At 38.2% G+C, this 25,816-nt stretch overlaps 1 protein-coding gene across 1 annotated transcript; it reads left to right on the top strand.

Moving 5' to 3' along the window:
* Positions 1 to 479: 479 nt before the first annotated feature.
* LOC116253409 (uncharacterized) lies at positions 480 to 25,816 on the top strand. The gene is made up of 13 exons (XM_031628208.2): positions 480 to 1,045; positions 1,855 to 2,093; positions 3,039 to 3,195; positions 3,408 to 3,485; positions 6,260 to 6,334; positions 11,634 to 11,753; positions 12,108 to 12,272; positions 16,176 to 16,698; positions 16,784 to 16,940; positions 17,812 to 17,921; positions 23,312 to 23,424; positions 24,191 to 24,551; positions 25,388 to 25,816. Exons 1-13 carry the CDS (start codon positions 743 to 745, stop codon positions 25,699 to 25,701), a joined length of 2,715 nt encoding a protein of 904 aa, XP_031484068.1. The 5' UTR covers positions 480 to 742; the 3' UTR covers positions 25,702 to 25,816.

Here is a 25,816-nt window from a genome sequence, read left to right as displayed (position 1 = left end):
CTTCCTCTCCACTCTCCTCCCCCTGAGTTGAGTGAGAGTGAGACGGAAAGTGCTGCTCTCCCCACGCGATTCTTGTGATTGAAAACGAGCAGCACATCCTTCCCCGCGGTATTTTTATGTTCAACATTCTTTTTCTTTGAGGATATGGCTTAAAAAACGGGCCCGTGCACTTCTAAATTTTCTAACAGAGGCGCCAACTTTTTCTCCCATTTTAATTTTCCATCTTCTTATTTCACTTGATTATGATTATGGTAGCTCATACGTTGAGGCCCCTAACAAGCGAATGGACCATGTGTTATGGATTAAACGTAACTATAGAAAACCTTTCCGTGGTGGATCTATATGTTACCTCCGCTTTTCTTTCACTTACAAAACCCAATTACTAGCAAGAGCAAGGGCTTGTGTTAGAAAAAACAAAATCTGCAAAAAATTGTGGCAAAAAAGCAGGCCAGCAAATTAAAATCCACCTCCCGTTTCCTTGTGCCTGTGTTTGTTACTACTAGCCCCTTCAAATTGCCGCGCGGGCTGCGAGAACAGTCGCTTTGTGACACTTACGTTTTGCGTTGGCCAGTCAATGGAAATCATCCACCCTCCTCCAGGGTAATTCCAGCAAGGTGCTTCGCACGCCATCCGACTGGGGAAATAAAGGGAGCGCTTGCACTCCTTCCTCTTCGATTCACGCTGATCGGGGCGTGCGCAAGCTCCCTTTGCAGCGTAAGCTCAAATCTAACCGACGCGCGGGATGAGGCGCGCAGTTCCCGTTTCTTCGTCGGCTGCGGCCGGGGATGCAGCCTCCCCGCCGTTGCGCGCGGGTGGAGTGAGGTCCAGGGGTTCACCGTCCCTGTGGCTGGGCTTGCTCCTCGTCCTGGTCCATGCCTCATGGCTCGTCCACCGTGTTCAGTACGACAGTCTCCCTCCCCCCCTCGACGCTGACCAGGCGGGCAAGCGCGGCTTCTCCGAGTTGTCGGCCCTCGAGCACGCTCGGGCCTTAACGGATTTGGGTCCGCATCCCCTCGGGTCGGATGCGCTCGATCGTGCTGTGCAGGTTTCTGCTGTCCTTTCCCTCTCCTGACTTCCCTTCTCGAATTGCTTTCTTTTCGCTTCCTCCTTTGGTTGCGCATTTACTTAGTGAGAGATCTATACAGTTAGTCCATAGCCAGTAGGCAGTAGCTGCACCACCCACCCGCCCACCCCCATTCCTAAGAAAAAGGAAACAAAGAAAGTCCTTCGAGTTTCATTGGTGTGTGTGTGTTTGTGTTCACCAATGCTGGCATTGCGTAACAGTTGACGCCAAGCCACGGCCGTGAGAATGCTTTCTGTTCCGACTTCTTCCGTGGCCGTCAGAAGAATTGAAGGGTGCCATCAAAGTCATCGTGATAAACTCGAAATTGAGTTGTTTATCCATTTGAACGGGATGAAGCTCGTATAAGAATGAGCCAAACCAACTGCCCTTGATGCATCAGCGGATATATGTCGAGGTCATGGGTGAAACATAAGTTATCGAAGAATAGATGTTTCTCCCTGCATGACAGAGAACTACTACATAGCTTCGTATGGCAAAGGTCAAGCCCTAAATTTGATATGTACTTGGCTCAAACATGGGACCCAGACACTATTGGAACATTCTTTTATTAAGCAAGAGTGATGGATGTAGCTCCACTTTCATAATCTATGCGATAGGACACGATTCCGGAGGCCATAGTTATGTGTATGACACTATAACCGATTTACTTCATGACTTCTTGGCCTGATTTTCTTGCTGGTGCATGTTTTGTTATTTTATTCTTTTTTATTATCCCTTCCTTAGCTACTTGTTCACTTAATTGCTTTTTCTTTTTTAAATTTTGATTTTAGTATGTATTGGCATCTGCGAAAAGGATAAAGGAATCTGCCCACTGGGAGGTTGATGTTCAAGTCGACCACTTCTTGGCCAAGCCTGGTTTTAGCCGACTTATTGGAGGACTCTTCAAGGGGAGAACATTGGTATATTCAACTCTGCAACATGTAGTGTTGAGAATATCACCAAAATATCTCCCGGAAGCAGACGAAAATGCAATTTTGGTTTCTTCCCATGTTGACACCGTTTTCTCAACGTATGATTACTCGTGCTGAATCTTCTTTCTCTCATACTTTGGTTAACATGCTCGTGTATGCAGCTACTTAAATTCGGTTATTTACATGGAGAGTGATCTGCTCCTACTAGGACTCTTTCAAACACAATGATCAAGTTTTAAGCACTTTCTCCATAATTTCTCAAAAATACCTTTTCCCTTGTTTGAGAGAGGCTATTATGGAGAGAGCTCCATTTTGCAGTGGCGTTATGGCACTTAAGTACTGTAATTGAGGTTCTAGGTTGGCACTGCTCACCTTGAACTCAAAAGTGCATATTGGATCTTTTTGGTCAGTTGGGCACCTGTCCATTCAGAGCCAAATGTGTGTTCACCGTATCCCACACCCATGTGACATAATCATAGGTTTCCACTACTTTCACTGGTAATGGAATAGGCATATTTGAATTTTCCTTTCATATCCTCTAAGTGCAACAAACCCACATGCACATATAATATATGTTGAAATAAAATTGATGTAAAAAACATTTGTTCTTGGATGTTTTACACTAGCAATGTTTCTGTTTAAACACACAATTTTATAGGGGGAAAGAAAATTCCAATTCCCTTGCTAGTGACATTTAAAATAACGCATCAACCTTTTAATTGCTATCTCTCTCTCTCTCTCTCTCTCAAAATAGAAGTCTGTTTCTGCCATTAAGATGCTGACAGAAAATGGTTGACATTAAGGATCTTGTTCTATGTTATATTTTTACATTGTTTTGAATTAAAGTATCAAACTATATAGTAGCCACTTCTGTCGGTAGGAAGATTCATTCATTTGCATTAATTGTGTCAAATAGACATTCTATTTCAGTCAATTGATGGTTTTCTGTGATTGAACTAAAACAAAATGTTGTATCTTTTACAACTGTCCAACAAACTCTTTAAAGCATTCTGTGTTTACAGTTACTTCTTTTACTGTTTCAGTGAAGGTGCTGGTGATTGTAGTTCTTGCGTTGCTGTCATGCTAGAGCTTGCCAGAGGGGTTTCTCAGTGGGCTCATGGATTTAAGCATTCCATCATTTTTTTGTTCAACACGGGTGAGGAGGAGGGTCTTACTGGTGCTCACAGCTTTATAACACAGGTTTTCAGGATGCAAACTGCTTTTACCTTGTCATTTTTCTTGTAACTGGTTTAATTTGTTATGCATGTATCAATACTTTAGCCAGGTTCATGTAGTCAAGGGTTCAGTCTCTATTTGCATCTTCATTGTTCATGGTTTTGGTAAGATCTCATTTCCTATTCAAATGAAAGATTGATTCCAGTTTTTTTTCGTCTGGAAAACTGTGTATGCAGCATAAATGGAAGGATACCGTGCGTTTTATTGTTGATTTGGAGGCTATGGGTGTAGGCGGGAAGTCAAGTATTTTCCAGGTTTTCTTTTCTTCTGCCATTATTTTTTTACTCACCTGAATTTCTAGACCTGCATGCATATCTTCGAAAGCAGCCTATATGAAATTTTGGAGCTCAAACGTCTACTTTTCATATTTAATCTCTATTTTCAATTGATAGAGAATTCAATACTCATGCAGAGCACATTTTCCTAATGTTGGATCCTGAAGGCTGAAGTTAATATTAGGAAGAAGAACTAGGTTAGGATCCCTTTGTAGTTTGTAACAACCCAGCTTACTTTCGCTTCGAAATTAGGTTCTTACTTCTTAGGTTAGTGAATCCCAACACACCTCCTACCATCTCCGATCCCTATTGAAAAAGGCTAAGAACCATGATAACTAATAATTTAATCAGCGCCTTATAATCTTTTGAAGATTTTCAACACTCTTTAATATGGGACTAAATTTTCTTATGTTAGGGTGTTACAATCCAACCCCCCTTTGTGTTTGCTTGTAGGACCCCATGTCTGAACGTTGAAATTGGTTTTGATACCAATGGTAATAATCTGGTTCACTTTCAGACTGAGCTCAGACTCCTAGTTTGGCAGACCCTAGCCCCCTTACTAATTGCTCATTTTGTATATCTTATAAAACAAAGAGCAACAGTCATGTGGATTACACTAGGAGCATGTGGAAACTGACTAGGAAGATGTATTGCATGTGCAATGTCTTGTCTAGTGATACTTAAATGCAGTGACAGAGCTACAAATTTTGCTTTGGGGGTTGACTTATATTTTTTAAAATTCTTACAGGGGTGAATTATGTTTTTTCAAAATTTCATAAGGGCAAATGCAAATGTTTCAAAATTTGAACTACTAATTTTGGTTTTTCTTAATTTGAGGGGGCCATGACCCTTGTCTTCGTCACCTTGCTCTGCCTCCGCTTAAATGCCTCAATGATCTAACCAGTTGCTCCTTGGGGATAGGGTCATTTAAAGGAACTTCATTTGAATCTTCATTTTGATTTCTACAACTTAAAGGAGTCTCACAATGCTTATGATCAATTGTACCTGATTGTGAGTTACTTATATGGTAAGCTTAGTTTTAGACAAAAGATTTTACCATGGCTATGCTTCATCTTTTAAAAGCTCTGCTAGAAAAAACAAGGTTTGGGTTCTCAAATTTCTCTCTTAGGATGGACGTAATGTTCTCTATCCTTGAATATCGTCTTCAATGATAAAAATATTATCAGCATATAATAACAAGATAACAATTCTTGCATTTAATTTTCTACAAATGAAGCAATATCAATAAAACAAGATCTAGAACCACATTATTATGCCAAGCTTTGTTAGTTCATTTCAAACCATAATGAGCTTTATGAAGTTGAATAACTTTGTGCTTAGGGGTTTTCATACTTACAGAGTGATCAGTATAAACTTCTTCATTTAAATTTTCATTTAGAAATGCATTCCTAACCTTCATTTGGAACATGCTCCATCTTCTTATAAAAACTTAACCAATAAGATACCTAAGCTTGGTCATTCTAGCACTTGATGCCATTATAACTGACGTCACTTGGAAAAACCAGAACTAGCAATGGTCGTGACATCTCTTGCTTATTGTTTGACTTATATGAAAAGAAAAAAATAAAAAAAATTTATGTTTTATAGTTCATTGTGATCAAAGTTATTGATTATCACTTTTATGTTAGAAAAAATAACAATAGAAAATTTATATTGTAAACATTATTTAAAAGGAATCTTTGCTAATCCATGGTTTTTTTAAAAGTTTTCAGAAGAAACTTTTGGAAGTATGATAACTGAAATATTTTAGTAAATAAAAACATAACAATGTTAAGCATATGAAAATCATAATGTTGTAAATTTTTGGATGTTATATTGGAAAAATATGGTATCTACAAATTGTTAAAGTATATAAAATTGTACTATAACATGAAAGTTCCTAGCTTATCTTTGGTAAACCACAAAACTTTGGTCTCTTTAGCAGAAAGCTCTATCTTCTGTTTATTTTAAGATTGTACCCAGCAATCATGGAGAAACAAAGAGGGTGGAACAAAATTGATGAGGTTGGGTCTTACCATATCTAGATAAGATTTTTTTCTTAACAGGGAGAAACTAAGAGGCCATTGCAATCACTGGAAACAATAGGCCTACTAAAGTCACAAAAATGGTGGATAAGTTGAGTTCTGTCATAGAATCGCTGTCTTGGTATATCTTATTGATGCTTTTCCTTGTTATAAAATATTTATTATAATTTATATTAATATAATGTTCTAACTTTTAGAATATGGGTGAGAAGATTGTAGATATAAACTACATAGAAATTAATGCACTTATTCATCTCTGGAAATATATGTACAATAATCTTATTATCCTTATTCTTTCCTTTTCAAACACCTTTATTTCGAGGTTTCAATTTGATCCAACAAGAATTCCTGTTAGAAACATAAGATTCTTAGGAGATGTAGAAGAAAAAGGGGATTGTTCTAGCAGTATAAACAATGGGCAACATTTGTTCTTACTACACATTCTGCCACAAACTATCTTGCGAGTTATATATTGTAATCCATGATTATGGATCTTGATTCCCTTGCCTTCATTGTGTTTGTATTTGTATGGAACATTTCGTTTTATTTGATTCAAAAAGTATTTCAAACTAAAAGTGGCATTCCTTACAACCTTCATATTCATGATTATGTTACATATTTTGCCATATCTTGTGGGGAAATGCTCTAAAATTCAAGTTGTTATTAAATTTGACTTTATAACAAACAAATCTTCATTGTGTGAGACAGAGTGGGCCAGATCCTTGGGGAATTGACAATTTTGCAGCTGTTGCCAAATATCCATCTGGCCAGATAATTGCACAGGTTTATCTCTGTATTCTTCTCATTCAAGTTTTTTGCATTATAATGGCAGGTGCCTTTTTGTATTTGGTGCAGTGTTTCTCATTTGTTCTTGCAACCTTAATTAATATGCTTTATTTATGCTTTTCTGCGGTAACTTGGTTACGGTTTTGACTTCTGGATTTTACTCATAGGAGGTGACTTCTGTTGACCTTTTTTTTTTATTGTAAATGTATTAGTAGGTCATTTTTTATGGTTAAGATAATTGTTGCGTAATGAGGAAGGGGAGAACGAGAGAGAGAGAAAGAGAGAGAGAGAGAGAGGCGGTGAAAGATTCATCCCTTATCATGCTCTAATCTCTACTAAAAGAGAGATTAGGGCACGGCTGTATCATTTACAAAAGAAGGACAACTAAATTATTAAAAGAACAAAAGAGAACCCTAACTTTTAAATATTCAAATAACTACCACACTTAAAGCAAAACTTTCTACTTTCAACACTCCCCCTCAAGCTGGAGCATATATATCAACCATGCTCAGCTTGTTACAACATCTAGAGAAATCACCAATAGGAAGAGCTTTCGTAAACATATCTGCTGCTTGGTCTTCAGAAGGTACATGAACTGTAGACACCACACCTTCTTTTATAAGATCACGAATATAATGACAATCCACCTCAATGTGCTTAGTTCTTTCATGAAATATTGGATTGTTTGCAATATAAGTAGCAGCCTTGTTATCACAGTACATTCTCATAGGAAGAGGAACATGAATACTCATATTTGTTAGTATAGATTTAACCCACGTCATCTCAGTCGCTGTTTGAGCCATTGCTCTATATTCAGATTCTGCACTTGATCTAGAGACCACATTTTGTTTCTTGCTTCTCCATGATATGAGATTACCCCCAACAAAGACACAGAAGCCAGTTGTAGACCTTCTATCATCAACAGACCCTGCATAGCAGCATCACTGTAAGCAACAACATCTAGAGATTCACCTTTCTTAAAGAAGAGACCTCTGCCTGGGGATGATTTTAGATATTTCAACACCATCAACGCCGCATCCCAGTGAACTTTTCTAGGTTTTTCCATAAATTGACTTAATTTTCCAACAGCAAAGCTAATGTCTGGTCTTGTTACAGTAACATAAAGCAGTTTTCCAATAAGAGACCTGTAAGATCGGGAATCTACTAGTTCTGATTGATCATCATGAAGATGAATACGAGAATTCATCGGGAGATTAGCCGGCTTGGTCCCTAGCATCCCTGTGTCCTGCAGAAGATCAAGGACATACTTCCTTTGAGACAATGCTACATCTTCTTTGTTCTCCACAACTTCAATCCCAAGAAAATATCTCAAGTGACCAAGATCCTTCGTGACAAAATGCTTTTGAAGGAACCTTTGTAGCAGATATTTCTTGACCACAATCACCTGTCAGAAAAATGTCATCAACATATACTATCATGACAACTATACCTGTGGAGGTCTTCTTGATGAATAGAGAATGATCCAAAGGAGATCATTCAAATCCACATTGTGAAACTACCTCTGATAATTTGTGGAACCATGCCCTGGGACTTTGTTTAAGTCCATAGATAGCCTTCTTCAACCGACACACTTTACTACAGTCCCCCTGTTTCTCGAACCCTGAAGGTTGCTGCATATATATGGTCTCCTCAAGATCACCATACAGAAGTAGGCCAATCAGAGTGTACCGCAACTGAAATAATAAGACGAATAGTGCCCAACCTTGCCACTGGATAGAACGTCTCAAAGAAGTCAACCCTGTATGTCTGAGTGTAACCTTTAGCCACTAATCGAGCCTTGTATCGCTCTAATGACCCATCTGAATGATATTTGACTGTAAATACCCATTTGGAGCCAACAATGTCACAATCTTCAGGTGGATCGACCAACTCCCAGGTATCACGTTGTACGAGAGCATCCATCTCATCTTGCATAGCTGTTCGCCATTTACAATCTAGGAAGGCCTGTTGATGACAAGTTGGGACAGTATGAACTGCCATAGCCTTAAGAAACTGTTGTAAGTTATCATCAAGATGGGCAGTGGAAACAAAGTGAGAGATATGATGCATGGTACACTGTCTCTTGCCTTTGCGCAGAGCTATAGGCAAGTCATCTGAAGGAACAACATCAGGCATACTTACTTCAGTGGAGCTCACATCTTGAGAAGAGTCTGATGGTCGACCATGAGAGGGATCCTGTCGCCGAGTGTAGACCAATGGAGGATCTTGAAACCTATTCATAGTCAGAGTAGGAGATGGAAAGGATTGCAACGGGATAGGATGGATAGGTAAAGGGATAGGACATGGCATTTCAGATGATGCAGAGGTAGGATTAAAGTAAGACCGAGACTCAAAGAAAGTAACATCCGCACTGATATACTCTTTGTGAGTTACCGGATCAAAGCACTTGTACCCTTTTTGGTTTCGAGGGTAGCCAATGAACACACACTTAATGGCTTGAGCAGCAAGTTTATCACGTTTAGGCCCAAGGATATGAACAAAATAGGTACAACCAAAAATTTTTGGTGCAATGGAAAACAAGCTTCGATGACCCTTTTTTCCTAGCCGCCACCAATCGTCTTCCCAGATTGTAAGTCTTGAAATGAGCATGAACCAGGGTCAAAAATAATGCGAAGTGTAAATCAATAGTCAATTGTTTGATAGAGAGCAAATGAGATGAAAATTCAGGAGCATATAGAACATGTGGAATGGTCATGGATTGAGAAAGCTTCACATCTCCATAACCCAATATGGGTGACATTCTACTATCTGCAATTTTGACATGACGTGGCTGAGAGAATCTATGTAAAGTAATGAAGGAATCAAGTCTACTGCAGAAATGTCTTGATGCTCCTGAGTCAATAATCCAAGAGATACCTGAACCAGACGTGGATGTACCCGCTGAGAAGGCTCGATCAACCAAAGCTGTGGAAGCTGAAGCCTGTGAGGCTTTGTGTGCCAAAAACTGCTCAGACTCAGATCTGTCAATACTAACTGTAACTGTCTCTAGTACTGTGCTAGACGAAGAGTCGTCCAAAGTAGGAGTGGCTACCTGTGCAGAGCCCATAGGAGGATGAGCAAGACTCTTGCCCTGTTTGGTGACTATACCCCTACCTGTGATATAGTAGATGGACGACCATGTTTATCCCAACAACGATCCTCCAAATGTCCCATCTTCCCACAATAGGTGCATTGGAACCTACCACGACTGCCAGTTCCACGACCTATACCTCTTCTTTTGGCACTGTAGGAGGTGCCCTGACCACGACCACCCCCTACAGCAAGAGCAGAAGCTGGAGTCACACCAGCTGGTTGGGACAAGCTAATAGCATGACGACTAAGTCTATTGTAAGCATCAGAGAGATCAAGAACTTCACTCCCCGTGAGCATCTGATTCTTGGTAGCTGCATACTCAGGAGACAGGCCAGCGAGAAACTTTGCAACCATGGTAGGTTCAAAGTGTGACTTATAACACGATTTGCATGGAGGGCACAGGAATTTCAATCTCTCATAGGTCGCTTTAACAGATGCAAAATACAGTGATAGATCTTGATTTTCCTGTCGAAGATTGTGCAACTCCTCTTCAACTTGAAGAATTTTACTTACATTTTTGTCTTGTGAATATGTCTGCCTAAGGAATTCCTACATCTCCTTAATAGTAGTATAGCAAGTAATAGGAGAAGCAATCTGTGGTTGAACGCTATTCATAATCCAAGCCATAACCATGTTGTCGTCCTCTTCCCAGGTCATGTACTTCCCTAACTTGTCAGTAGGTTCATCCTCTTCAATTATGTGCCTCTTTCTATGTCCTTTTACTGACAACATAAAAGACCTAGACCACAATTCATAGTTGTGTCCATCTAACTTGACAGGAGATCCATAGGAGAAGGGATTTCCAATTCCTTTATGATCATTGCCACTCTCTGGTTTGTTAATCTCAGCCATAGCAGGAAATAGTGTAATAGAATAGGAAGACCACAACAAAAAAAAAAAAGATCGTGGAGTAGGTTGAACACAAAAAAAAAACTAGCCAACTATTTTCAGACGTAGATAGCAGGCAGCAAACATGCACAGTTTTAACAACGGTCAACTAATTTTCAGACAAAGTCAGCATACTTCAACGCTGCTTCATTGTATCCCACGCAACACCACTGCCACACATCACTACTGACACAACACACGCAGAACCACTGCTATACTTCACCAATTTCACAGCAATTATTATTCCAACATCGTCTAAGCGTGCATATATATTTTTTTCACAGTCAGACGTAAGCAGGAATACCAAAAGCTGTGCATAGTTTTAATGACAACACAAAAAAAAATACCTATATGCAGGTAACTTCAGAACTTCCAGCGTGAAATCAGACGTCACACGTGCTGCACTTCATTGCACGACTTCATTGACAAAGAAAAATTATCATACTTGCCTGCACGTCATTGGCTGCCCTCAGATTTTTTTCTGCACAACATTGGCTGCATCCACAGTGCTTGCACGACATTGGCTGCCTCCACACAACTTCAAAAAACCATTATCAATCTAGGAGAAACCCTAGATTGGGCTAAAGGATTTGTCCAAGTCGTGAGTAGACTTGCTCCCAGAAATCTGCCCTAGAAAAACAGACTTGAGAGAGTATAGAAAGGAAGTCCCAATTAGATTGTGTAGGTCCCCAACCGTTCACTGCTCTGATACCATGTTGCAGACGATGGAGAAAAGAGATGGAATGAAAGAGAGAGAGAGAGAGAGAGAGAGCTATCGTAATATTATTGCTAACCCTAATCTCTTATTTAAAGAGAGAATAGGGGTCGGCTGGAGTCGTTACATGAGAGTTACACATAAAGCTGTAAATGACTAAGAAGACTCTAACTTTTAAATAATCAGAAAACTACCAAACTTAAACCTAAGCTTTCTAATTTCAACATGAAGCTCTATAGTCTGCACTGAGTCGAAGAAGCTTCGGTTCTTGCAGACATCAGTTTTGGATCAGTTGAAAACATATTTTAGAAAGTCTCTTTGGATTCAATATTTGCTCCATTTTTTTGCCAGATAACAAAACAAAATTCAACTGTGAATCCTAAAAGATTGAGTTTTAAGTTGGATGGGTTTGTCTTGAAGCTTGTTTTCATCATTGAAATATAAAAGAATTTTTGTTAGCAATACTGTGAAAATTAATTTAATTCCAGTGTGGTTTCTACTTTTGTGATTTTATTTTGATAGTTCATGTGTTATTGGTTATTTTCATATGTATTCCCTTTTTTGTGGAGAGTAAGTTACTTAATGTGACCTATCTTGTAGGACATATTTCGTTCTGGGATGTTAAAATCTGCAACAGATTTTCAAGTTTATGAGGAAGTTGCTGGCCTCTCTGGTCTTGATTTTGCATATGGAGATTATAGCGCTGTTTATCATACAAAGGTTTGATTACCTGATTTTCTAATTTGAGATTTAGTAACTTTCTTGCTCATTCAGTGAAAACACCAATCAGGGAGGGGTTGTGCTATATTTTATATCTGAGCTCAAGCAGTTGCGCCTGTGCTATTCTTTGGACACTTCTGCAGTCAGTGTCTCATCTAAGGCTTTATTTATCTGTAATTTCATGTCCGATTTTGGCATGATACTGATATAGATGCATATCTATGTCATTTCATGGATATGCTCAAACTTCTGTTGGACACGGATGAACCACCTGGTCCAAATTCTTTTACTGTTATGATTATTTGATCCATTGCCTTGATCCTTTGCATCTATTTCTCTCTCTTTCTAATGCAGAATGATAAGATGAAGCTTTTGAAGGCAGGATCTCTTCAGCATCTTGGGGAAAATATGCTTGCCTTTCTATTAAAGGGAGCAACTTCTCTTTATCTTCCAGAATTAAGAGGCGGGAAAGCTGTAGGAGAAATGAGCAAAAACCAATCCATTTTCTTTGATATTTTGGTAATATAAACACTGACTATTAGGTTCACAATTCTTTTGATGTGGTTATCATGCTTATCACTTGAGTAGCCTCTTTGAGGCATACGTTTGGGTAACTTTTCATCTTGTTCTTTTGTCTAATGCATATAGATTGCTTGCTAAGGGAGCTTAGATATACGTGAGTTTCTTCACACATGTATATCATGTCACATAGGTACGGGTACGGACCATTTTAAAAAAACTTGGGTGCGGGGGTACGGCCGTACACACACATGCACACACACACACACACACACACACATATATATATATCAAAAAATTTCTAACAGAATAACACATTCACACATATATATATCAAAAAATCACAAACAGAATAACATATTTATAAATCATGATCCAAAATTTATCAGTCTTGATTCTCTAATACATCAACTTTCTTGATTCTCATTTTCTTCAGTCGCATAATTAACATACAAAATACATCAGCTTTCTTGAATCTCATTCTCCTCAGTCACATCATCAAGATTAGAAGGAGCAACAGGTTCTGTAAGGTCCATATTAAGAGCATGCAAATCATGTTCCCCTTCAAGGTCCACGTCAATGTCCTCTGGATTAACATCCTAATACTTGGATGATCCTGAACTGCAAGTTGCAACAAAATCAAAATATGATTTAACTTTTAAGTTAATATTAACTTTAAACAATCAACATAATATAAAAATGTAATTATGTATACATACCAAAGATACAAAAAGAAAGAAATACCTGTAAGCATCTGAAGTACGTGAAAGTAAGCGTATGTTGGAGTGGACATAAACTAAATCTTCTGCTCGCTTACTGGTTAGCTTATTTTTCTTGATATTGTGAATTTGAGAATAAGTGCTCCAATTTCTTTCACAACATGAAGAGGTTGCAGGTTGAGATAATAACTTCAACGCAAGTTGCTGGAGATTTGGTGTTGCTGCTCCAAAACATAACCACCAATTAACAGGATCTTCTTCATCTGTTGCCATTGCAGCTTGTACTGAATCACTTCTTCCACCAGAGAAGCTTGCAAACTCACTATTTATTATCTTCAACTGATGAGAATTAGAATATAGTCTTCCCAAACATATCTCCCTATTTTTTGATATTTCTGGATCTCGATTAGGAGGAACACGACCACTGCCTCCTGCCAACCATGTTTGTCCATAATATTTGGGATTTAAGGAGTGTGCCATACAATGCAAAGGTTATTGCTTCTATTCCATCTTCTTACTAAAATTTTATGCACATGATCGAAAAACTCAGAATCATCAAGTGCAACATTCTTCTTCTCCTGTCTAAAAATGATGTTTTGAATTTTTTCAATCATGTTATCCTACATATCATAAACTCTATGAAGCATGGGCCCTTTGTCAACTTCTGTCAACATCTGCCAAATAGGCTCTGTAAACTGCAGAAAATATGAAATCTTATCCCACCATTCATCTTCTAAAATACATTTTTTAATTTGTTGAGCCTTCATAATGTCATCACTCCGATAAAACTCCCATGCTACCTTCAACAATTTCAAATCAGAATGCCTATTAAATATAGCAAGAGCATTGTTGTGGTTTACAACAAAATTTCTGATGTTTCTGACATCATGCTCAAGCTCCCCAATCCAAGAACATAATATACCAGCATTTGTATCATCTTTTGATGGGTTGCAAATACTTTTAAGTGCTAGATTTATACTGTGTGCCACACAAGGAGTCCAGAATATGTGACTATACTTGGGATCACTTGCCAAATTCATCCCTACTCGTTGGCAAACTGGAGCATTATTAGTAATAATTTGCACAACATTATCTTCACCCACTTCTTTGATGACTTCTATAAATAACCCTTTTAAATACTCAGCATCTTTATACTCCCCAGATGCATCAACACATTTCAAGAAGATTGGTCCATCAAGCGAATAAGCAATAAAATTGATCAGTGGCCGTCTTTGTATATCAGTCCACCCATCAGAAACAATGGATACTCCATATTGTCTCTATGAAAATTTCTTCTTCTCTAATAATTTTTCGATGTTTGCCTTCTCTTCAACAAGAATTACTGTTCTCAACTTTTCTGAACTCGGGGGTACATAACCACTCAAACTGCAATTAGCTAAACCTGTAACAACATCTTTCCAATAAGGACTTCTGGCTATATTAAAAGGAAGTGAACTTGCAAAAAAAAACCTTCCGATTCTTCTATCCATCTATGCCCTTCCCATAGTTTTGAATACTTGTTCTAATTTTTTGGTAGCCCTGCTTGCCATGTTCATTTTTCTTTTCTTTGAAGCATCTTCACCTTCTTCAATAGCATAAAGAGGAACATATAGTTCACTTGACTTGGCTGAAGATTTGTTCATCTCAGCTGCATCGTGTTCTTTTTTGATCTGCTTCATCGATTCTTTGCTAACTTTTTCACATGGTCGAATTCTAAAACATGGAATATGCAATAAATGTGCCTTGCAACGTGTATAAGAGCCAGTGAACGTCTTATTACAGAAATTGCAAGAAAATATTATATTCGCACCGCCACCTGGTGCTTTTCCAAGTTTTTCAACATACCGCCAAAGAGGCTGAGATGGATTATCCAACTCTAATGCTGTGGTATTAACACTACTACTGCTGCTTGCCATATTTCCACTTCCACTCGTAGGCATCGTTTCTTTTTCCTTATCAGCCATTACAACTTATATGAAAAGCACCTAACAAGAGCTGCAAAGACGCACGCAAAAAAGAACACGATGACCATCAGTCACTAAACTTCCCCAAACTGTCAAGATTTTTACAGAATCAGTCACTAAACTTCCCCAAACAGTCACGATTTTACATAATAACTTTGGCAAAGACTTCCCCAAAATCGAACACGCTGTAAATAACGCACAAAAAAAAACAAAATTTCTATTGAACATGTTGTAAATAACACACACAGAAGAACAAATGATGTGAAAAACTGATGCATATGAGAACAAATGATGAAAAACTGATGAGGCGCACAACACACGATCAACGATGAAAAAATTGTGAAAAACGTAACTACGAGATCTAAGAAATGAAGAGGCGCACAACATATAATCAACGATGAGGAGGAGACAAGTCATAACCATCGAGAGGGAAGGAACGAAGAGGAGGTACGGAGGAGGACAGGAAATAGAAGAAATCGGCAAAACCGAAGCTAATACCGTCCATAGTCGCTGCCGTTCGTCCACCGGTCGTCGCTGGTCGCCGCCGTTTGTCCACCCAAGTCGCCGGTCGCCCCAAATGCAGCGTTCGTGAAATGGGTAGGAGGAAGAAGATGTCGAGGGTTTAGGGCTTCATTCGATCAATTTAACGTTAGATTAGTTTTAAAAGTTAAAAACTTAAAATCGTTAATTTCAAAATTGGACATCTTTGGACTCGGCCAAGGTTGACCGAGTCCGAAAGTGGACCAATTTGAACCCCGGTAAGTTGACCGTACCCGGTACCGCGTTGACCGAATTAGTGGCACACCGATAGCCGTACCCGTACCCGTACTGGTACCATGCGGGTACTCCTCCTTAGGAGGAGTACCCGTGTGACATAGTTATATGTATATCTTATATAAGGCCTCACATAGCGGCCAGTTTAGGAATGCATGATGCCAGAGTCTGCGGGCATTTTTGTTGTGGGATTTAAACTAAACATTCTAAATGCCCTTGGAATCTTATTCTGATCTACGTCAACTTTGCAACATATTGGTTTAAGTTAAATGGTTGCTTTTTTTTAGTTGGTCTGCCACATTCTTGCCAAATATAATATGTAGCCGATGCCTTCTTTTTCTGCTTGAGGGTTTTGTTTTGTTCCTAAATAATGGATTTTAGATTGTAAATCCATTTCAATTGCTTCTAGTGACATTTTGCCTCCTGCTGATCATGTTATATTTCAGGGATCTTACATGGTTGTGTATAGACAAAACTTTGCAACTATGCTTTATAATTCTGTGATAATGCAAACCCTTCTCTTATGGATAGCTTCACTAATTATGGGTGGTTCATCTGCTGCAAAATCATTGTGCCTGTCTTGTCTAGGCACTCTTTTCATGTGGTTTTTTTCCCTTAGCTTGTCCATTCTTGTGGCATTTCTGCTGCCACTTATGTGTTCTTCTCCAGTGCCATATATTGCACATCCATGGTTAGTTGTTGGCTTGTTTGGTGCTCCTGCCCTAATTGGGGCACTAAGTGGACAACATCTTGGCTATCAAGTGCTGCAAAAGTACTGGTACAATGTTTACTTTGCGAGATTTTCTCACCCTTCTCCTGGTGAAATCGAACTAGTCAAGTGGGAGGCCCAAAGATGGCTATTCAAGGCAGGCTTATGTCAGTGGTTCGTAATTCTGATATTGGGCAATTACTTTAAAGTTGGATCTTCATACTTGGCACTTATTTGGCTAGTTTCACCCGCTTTTGCATGTGAGTCTTCTGCCTAAGTGTCTATATTAGTCACAATGTTCTTGCAAATGTTTTTTGAGTTTTTCTTTGTCATTTGCATGTCTAGATGGTCTAATAGAAGCAACATTATCACCTATGAGATTACCGAAGCAGCTAAAGGTTGTCACTTTGGTCTTGGGCATGGTTCTACCAGTCTTGATTTCTGCTGGTTCTGTAATTAGATTGTTGGGAACGTTGATTGCCATTATGGTTCGTTTTGACAGGTAAATATTCTTCCTTGTATTTGTTTATTTTACTTTTGGCTAGTACCCTTCTTTTCTCTATACTTGTAGAGCAGCAAATCAATTATGGAGACATGTTTTACAAGTTACCTTGCTTGAAAAATTGTCACTGAAAAAACTCTGATTTTATTTGTTTTGGTGATGACAAAACCATGGGATATATATACCTTTGGGCATTTTATGGTTACCATGACATCTAAATGTGTCAGAGAATCACATTTTAGATGATTTTTGCATTCATGGTTAGGAATTAGACCATGACAATTAGAAGTTAGTTTTTCTGTTAAACACTTCTGATATTCTGTAACAGATATGCCAAACATTTGGCATCTAAGCAAAGATGACATTCAGTCATTATCTTGTATCCACATGCATCTGCATACGTATGCACTTCAAAAGTGGGTGTGTATCATTAATCTGCTTTATATTCTTTCTACTACTAAAATGCAAATACCCAACATGACCAGCTGATGGGGTTAACCCAGTGTCACAGTTATCAGTAGAAAGGCAAAACATCATGGAGTTGTGAAAAATATCACAATGAGTTAACCTTGGCAGTCAAATTGAAGATTTATGTACTTACAAAAACATACAACTAATATAAAGCAAAAAAGTAGAAAGAAATTAAGTGAACTTCTGTATGGGTGTTTGACTTGTCTGGCTTTTATAACAAACAATGATCCACCAGTGTTTTGGACGAATTTCCTATGGGACATTGTATAGAGGTTAGTATCACCTTTTTTTTTTCGAAAATACTGCTAAAATGTGGTTTTTTGTTTGTGAAATAACTGATTATCCCTTGTCATCATGTCATGCAATTCATGTTCTTGATTTTGTTTGAAATGCAAACTAGGAATCCAGGTGGTACACCTGAGTGGCTGGGGAATGCTGTTGTTGGTTCATGTGTTGCAGCAGTTGTTTGCCTCGGGTTTGTGTATCTGCTACCTTACATACACCCTTCAGGTTCTTACTTTATCACTGTGACTACTTCCTAATTTTTCCCTGTTGTTTGTACCTTTCTAGAAGTATTAAGGACTTGGCGGCCTTTATTTTTTGCTTCTGTCTTTGTAATTTGTATCAATCGATCATTTTATCCTTGTACATTACATCTACATCATCCTTTTGGGCATCGCTGCTCTTGCATATTTATAATATTTACAGATGCTGAATTTTTGCCCTTTTTAAGGATTGTGTAGCTAAAAGCCAGCGTAAGTCACATATTTTCATTTCCTGGATAGATGTGATTGCCTTGCTTTGTGAAAGCTACTTTATCCAATTGCTAGATTGATGTTTACCATCATGAAAACTTTTTTCTTTTTTTTTGTGTTTGGTTTTGGAAAGAAGATAGACTTCATGGACAAGCTTTAGAGAATGGGTGACACCCTTTGTCGTAAAATGGTGCTATATGAGTTGGCTTGCTGAGATGCTAAGTCACATGGGTATGGTTATGGCAAAGTGGGCGGCGAATTTAGAAAACTTGGGTACCGGAGTACGACAATGTGTATATGTAGACAATATACATTAATTACATACATACATACATGCATATATATATATATATATATATATATATATATATATATATATATATATATATATATATATATATATATCTAGTAGTCCACAAAAATTGTCAAAATTAAGGAAAAATAAGAGGAAATATAAAATTTTGGTGGAAGGGAAATAAAAAAGAAGGAAAAAAAATCAAAATTAAAGAAAAAATTAAGTTTAAATGCAGCCATACCCACATACCCGTGTACCAACATGGGTACTTGGGAAAATCACACGTACCTGTGTGACTTAGCTGATATGGCATATTGGCTGATCGATATTGTTATATATTGGCCTGTAATTCCCTATTTTTCGATTTCACGAACTTGAAAGATAAAATATTTTAAATTGATTTCAAAATGAAAAAAATAAAAACCCGATATCGGCCATGCATCTTATTGGCTTGGATATGAAGCAACATTGATAACATGGTTTAGGCGAGATGAATAATTGCATAAATAATTATGCTTATTATGATAAGAATTTTAGAAAATGTTTATGAGGAAAGTAATTTTCATTCATTTTCATAGTGTGGTTTATTCTTATAAGAGGAATCTGAATGAAATGTGCAAGGAAATGAAATAATGACTCTACCCTTTTGTTATATCATTGAAGCCCTTTTGCATGCTGAGCACTAAAGCAAATATATCAACTGTCAATTGTATGCTTCCAACTAATATTGGAGATTTTCAAGATACACCATTCTTATGATAAAGTTACATGGCTAAAATTGTAGCTATGATTGTCCACAAATAGAACTTCCTATTGGCTATTCCCTAGTTTGAATTGGCTAATGGACCCCATTAACCCTAGGCAAATTCCTTGATTTTTGAGCTTGAAGCCTTGTAGCTATCCATGCTTCAGTGTAATACTATTATTTTATCTTATGCACTTTTAGACCAATTAAGAATGCTTCCTCTTATGCCAATGAAAGCCAAGAAAATGCAACACTACAGTTTGTTTTGATACAGCATGAATCTGCCATATGCAAGATTGATTGGAATCAGCCTTGTAATATCGTTTCCTTGCAATGATTGGTTGAAAATTGGCTCAATTCGGTTCAAAATTTGGATTCAGATTCAGAGATGAATATAAAAAATGGATTTAGATCAGATTCGAATTGTGAAATTGGATTTTGGATTCGGATTCAAATTCAAATATGACTTTTCTTTGTTCGTATTTGATCCAAATTCGAATGGTTAAAAGTATATTGGATTTGAATGCTATAGCACCCCAAAAGTTTAGTCCCGTATTGAAGATTGTGAGATTTTCAAGGACTTATGAAGGAGATTGTTAAAATGGTTGGTTGTCCTGGTTCCTGGCCTTCTTCAGAGCGTGTCCTTATCAATTGCATCATTCAAATCTCTTGGGTTTGGTCTGTAGTATAAACATGTAGACAATACTTCTCCAAGTGCCTGAATTTGACCACGTACTCGTGCAGGCTCATATTTCTCTATTGAAGTTCCAAAATTCTTGCATATGTTTTTTTCGATTGAATGCTAGTATGAAATCATGTGTGAACGCCTCTTTGAATTCCTCTTAAGTTGCTTCGTGATCAGCAAACCTTACCACGTGTTGTGTCTGCTACCATAATTCAAGATCTCTTTTCAGCATAAAGGTTCCAAACTGATCCTTTTTGTCCGCAGGCACATCCAAAGTAGTAATTTTTTTTTCGGTCTCTTTTATCCATTCCTCTGTATCATCAATTTTGCCTTTCTTCATAAAACTTTGGTGAATGCAAATTCATAAACTGTTTGTGAGTTACGCCCCTTGTACCATGGTTCCTTGTCTTATCTGTATCTGTACTATTTCCACTTGAAAGAGCAGTCTGCATCAGGTCGTGCATTAAGCCAGTGATCATATACAAAGTGTTCATAATGAACTCTTGTTGTTGTTAGATGGTTCCTATTGGTGTTCCTCTAGAAGGATGAATCCCAACATTTTGATTCTTGGTATTGTGAGGGCCTCTGCCTCTTTCTCTTGTGTTCCCTCCTCTGGTATGCGCCATCTGAACACACACATAAGGGAGAAACGTAAGAGGAAGAGGCAGAGACTCACAATACTAGGAATCGAAATGTTGGAACTCATCCTTCTGGATTTGGAACACCTGTAGGAAGCATCCAACAACAACAAGAGTTCACACTTTGCATTGGCTTGATGCATGACCTGGTGTAGACTGCTCCTTTACGTAGAAATAGTACATATATGGACAAGACAATGATACAAGGGGCGTAACTCACAAACAGTTTATGAATTTCATGTGCAGTTTTCTTACATTAGGTTCATACCTAATGAAAACTGTATATAAAATTTTATATGTTGGACGGATGTCAATTTTATATGCAGTTTTCTTACATTAGGCCTCGTTTGATGACGGAGAAGAATTTAACGTGGTAAATTTACCATGGGAAAAAAAACTAGGAAAAAATACAGGATGAAAATTTTCCCTCTAATCTGAGGCCCTGTTTGATGACATGGTAGTTTTTTGCAGGGTAAAATTAACTGTGTTTGGTGCACAAGGTAAAATGCATGAGAGACTTTTTTCGTAACCGTTAGTAGTTGTTTTTTTTTTGTTCTCCTCCAATTTCACGTGGGCACGTGGGTACAAATTGGAAGATGATCTTCCAAAACAACAAATTGCAGTGGCACAAGTAAAGCCATGTTAGACATAACGTAACAACATATCTCAATGTAGTCACTCCATACTTGGGGGTCGACATCAATACATTTGTTAATTGGGTCATAGCCAAACCCACTTGTATTCAAAAATTTTTTCATGACTGTCAAGTTGGGTTTGGAATACTTCAATTTGTTTTTTATTTTGTCTTTACTGAATTCTGGACCGAATCTGTCTATCATGCTTTTTTCAATTGCTGTATACGCTTTAGACTTCAAACCTCCACAAGATTTCATACCAGGCATGCGTGATTGCTCCACAAGAAGCTGGACTAAGTAGTCCATTTGTGGTTCAGTCCACGTAAGATTTTCCCTTGATGTACCGCTGTCTTCCATGTAATGTTTTTTACAATATTTCTTCACAACTACAGTTTTCAGTATGAAAAATCTTGCATGAAGAAAGTTGATAGACGATAGCAGGGAAAAGAAACCATATTAGAAAGACAAAAAGCAAATGAGCACTGAATTTTGGAAAAATCGAAACAACAGACATGCTAATACGTTCACAAAAAGAAAAAAATGTTTTTAAACACTAATTCGAACCATGGAACATGCATCATCAACCGTAAACAAGATATCAAATAAAGCAAAAGGAAGAAGGCAAAAAGGAAGAAGATATCAGAAACACTTGAGATTAACGGCATTCCAACAAAACTTCCCCAAATTCATTGAAAGCCTTGGCTGATAAAGACCAAAGATATCAGTTCTACGAGCATACTAATCATGAATTAAAAAGCATCATTAAGTAGTTGGATTTGTATGAATACCAATCACTGACCAAAATCCAGCACAAAACCTTTATAAAATTGATTACAGAATCTTACAAACATAAGAATTAAACTCAGTTAAACTTTCAAAACTAGAAGCTGCAATCGTGTGTAATTCTTGTCATCTTTGCTTGTCAAAGCACATTAAACATTTGTTGTGTGGAAATATGTCTGGCCAATGAAAGTTTCTTTATGGTCAAAATTATACTGTCATATAGATAATTCAGAAAAGAATAGTTATGCAGCTCAGAAACCAGCTCATTTGCTGGTTTAAGAAGCTCTGATAATCACTTTCGAGGCAACAGGAATGTGCCAGACAGCATGCCATGCCATAATAGGAAAGGACGTCTGCTCTGAGAACAGTGAACCAAAAACTCTTTTAGAGAACCAAAACAAGTAGTTTCACCAAACAAGTGGCGATTTTGCACAAGGTAAAAAATTGAGAGCCTACAGAGACAAGCAAGTCGAAAAAAACACAGTAACTTGAAGCCAGATAGGGGAAAACCATAAAAAACCATCATACGGGAAAGGAAACAAAAAGTAAAAGCAAGAGCAGAGCTAATTTCCTGTTGTGAGAGGCATACCTGAGTAAAGGAGCAGCCAAGGGGGATAAACCCAAATCTCCTGTTGCAGATGAAGGCCTGCGTATGAAAAACAATAAAAAGAGATGGGTTTTCACCAAACAAGCGTGTGAGAGAGCGACAAAGAGGCGCATAGGGCTCACCTGGGGCTGCAAGCTGGCGACGTTGGGAAAAGAGGGGAGGAACGAGAGAGCGAGAGAGGAGAGGAATGAGAGAGCGGGAGAAGAAAGAACAGCGAGAGAGGAGAGGAACGAGAGAGCGAGAGAGGTGATGCAGCGAGAGAGGAGAGGAACGAGAGAGCGAGCGAGGTGAGGCAGTGAGAGAGGATAGGGGAAGAAGGGCGTCGACGAGGGAAAAGAGGGGAAAAAATGAGAGAACGAGAGAGCCCTAACGGCTCTCAAAAAAATCTGCGCGAAAAAGTCCGACTTGCACAGGTCATACTTTTTCCACGTTAAAGTTCACCCGTTCGTACGATTTTTTCGGGTGAAATTCCACGACGTTTGAAGCGTCTTACACTCACCAAGTTAAACTTCACCCGCCCCTACCATTTTCACCCGATGCACAGGATTTTTCCTGTCCATCAAACAAGGCCTTAGGTTTGAGAAAGGATTGTTGGACAAATACCAAAACCTAGCTTGTTTCTTAGTTGACTATTCTGTTGTAATGCATTTCACCTGTCTTACTTCTGTTATTGGTCTAGTCTTGTTTTTCTAGTTTGTATTGTTTGTTTCATCTTCACTTTCAAATAAAGAGTTGATTTTGTTGGTTAACTATACAGGTGGGAAGAAGTCTATCATTATGGTGAATTTAGCGTTGTTTGTCCTTGCACTTGCATCAGTAACAACCAATCTTTTACCGCCATTTAATGATGATATTGCAAGAGCTATGAATGTAAGTCTTGCCATTTTAATGGCAGTTATATGCTGTTCAAGCGATTCCTCCTGTTTCTTTCCTTTGTGCATGACATTTCTTGCCAATGGGAGCTTTGGTAGAAAAGGTTCTTTCCGTTGGAACTTACTGCTGGTTTTATTAAGTGCATTGTTGTTTAATGAGGTTTAACTGTTTAGCGTCTCCAACAGCATTTTTGAAAAGAATGTGCCAACTTTCCATTTAAGTTGTCTGTTTTTCCCAAGTTTCTAGCCTTGTGGAGATTTAATTTTGGGAGACTGCGGTAATAAAATTATGTGAAGGATTGGACAGTAGAAGTTTCCAAGCCAGCCTTTTGTTGGACCTAAGGTTCATTATGTGCTTATGATCTCATCTTCCATTTTCACTGTCTATGCTAGCTAATGTTTGAAAAGTAATCGCTGTGTTTTTGTTGCTGCTTTTGCTCACACTAGTTTCCCAGGTAATTTGATTAGTTTCAAGTCGTATTGCTGGCGCTTTTCTGTAGAATTGCTTCATACTATTACACAATCGTCAGCCTTTTTCTTTCCAGTTATTTCTATCTATTTCGTGATTTTGTGAATTCCCTGTTCGTATGAAATTGGACACCTACTTGAAATTCTCGTGATATTTAAACCAAGAAACCGACTCCTAAGGAAAAGCTATATGAGTACTTCCCCATGTAATTTTAGCTTGCGCTCATGTCTCTATATGTGGTTATGCAACTTTTCCTTAATCTTTTTCTCAAATGCTTCTTTGTCCATTGCCGTAGGTTTTACATGTTGTGGAAGTAACAAATAAACATGGTGGGTTGCAAAATCCAGTATCGTATGTGTCCTTGTCTTCCCTGACACCTGGAAAATTGACAAAAGAAGTCAAGAATTTGCATGGTGAAGGTTTTATCTGTGGAGAAGGAAGGATTGTTGATCTAGTGACGTTTACTATCCATTATGGTTGCACGAGTTTTGACAACTCTGAAGCTGGATGGAGCGAGTCTGAGATCCCTACAATGCGTGTTGAAAGTGATACCAAGGGGAATGACAGGGTCACAGTAGTATCAATTGACGCTAGAATATCAACCCGCTGGTTTCTTGCAATCAATACAAAGGAAATTCAAAACTTTAAGCTTGAAGGTTTGTCATACCTTTCTGAGTCTGTTTTTTGTCATCTATTTGCATGCAAGGAGCTGACTGTGACAGTCCTAACTATGATCATAGTTTGCATCGTAAATTTGATTTCACCTGTTGTTTAAATCACCTCTCAAAGTCATATTAGCAAGCTGGAGGTGAATTGATACTTCAACCAATAATGCATGTATTTGAATTTTTTTTTTGCTGTGCCTGTTTATGTGGTTAGTGCCTCAAAAATATCTGTCCCTTGTTTGTCTTTTAGATACCCTTGAGGGCCAATATGATGCATATCAGTCGAGAAGGCCAAATGTGCACTCTTACACTTGCTTTTGGATACTACATTAGTTTACACTATTTTCTGGTATTATTCATAATAAGCTACTGATCTTTGTTGGGAAATGAACTCATAATTCTTGTGGCAATATGATATCAGTGACCTAATGATCACTACCATAAAGAGTTCAATTACTTGCATTACCACCATCGTGAAGATTATACGTCTAAAAAAGAATTGATTAAGGTGTCTTTCTCTTAATCACAGTAAAGATTTTTTTTTTTTATTAGAAATGGATGCGAAGTCTTTGTGGTAATATATGTATCGGTGACCGACTGACCGTAACAGGGAATGGATTAATTTCTTGGCATCGGTAGCATCATTTATTTGAGTTACTATCCGAAGCATCTTCCTGTTCACATTCTTGCCTTGCTAAATGTTAAAACATTTTATTATGTTTTTTTTTTCTATTTCATATTGCTTATGATTTGCTTCCCGCTCGATTCTTCATTTCTTCAATGTAATCAGTGATGCATGCATCTATATAGCGCATTTGATGTTGCAGGAGCCTCCCGAGAGTTGGTCCCACGAAGTGACAAAAGCGATGTGGATGGATGGCACATCATACAGTACTCGGGCGGGAAGGATTCGCCAACAGTGTTCAGCTTAACCCTCTTCTGGTTCCGAAACGGTACATATTCTTCTCAGGAGGCTGGGGAGCCCCATTCTCCTCTCTTAAAGCTAAGGACGGACGTGAACAGGGTTACACCTAAAGTAGCACGAGCTATTGAGAAGCTTCCCTCTTGGTGCTCCATATTTGGAAAATCTACCTCACCCTTCACGTTGTCTTTCCTAAATACCCTTGAGGTCGATTTGTAGAGCGTTGGAAGAAGACAACCCAAGCTTGTATTACCGAATGCTTTTCTGTTTATTTTCCTTTTGTTTCTCCACAGCGGTTACATATTGTTGCCGATTTCTGTTTCTCCTTTGCCCA

The sequence above is a fragment of the Nymphaea colorata genome, chromosome 4 (assembly GCF_008831285.2).
Source record: "Nymphaea colorata isolate Beijing-Zhang1983 chromosome 4, ASM883128v2, whole genome shotgun sequence".
Taxonomy (NCBI): domain Eukaryota; kingdom Viridiplantae; phylum Streptophyta; class Magnoliopsida; order Nymphaeales; family Nymphaeaceae; genus Nymphaea; species Nymphaea colorata.
Note: the sequence above shows the minus strand (reverse complement) of the source record. Positions and strands in the feature narration are given on the sequence as shown.

Excerpts from the sequence above, each read along its gene's own strand:
- LOC116253409 (XM_031628208.2), top strand. The coding sequence starts at position 743 with ATGAGGCGCGCAGTTCCCGTTTCTTCGTCGGCTGCGGCCGGGGATGCA. Across the intron at positions 1,046-1,854 it reads CGCTCGATCGTGCTGTGCAG|TATGTATTGGCATCTGCGAA; the intron begins GTTTCTGCTGTC and ends TTTTGATTTTAG. Across the intron at positions 16,699-16,783 it reads AGTTTCACCCGCTTTTGCAT|ATGGTCTAATAGAAGCAACA; the intron begins GTGAGTCTTCTG and ends TTGCATGTCTAG.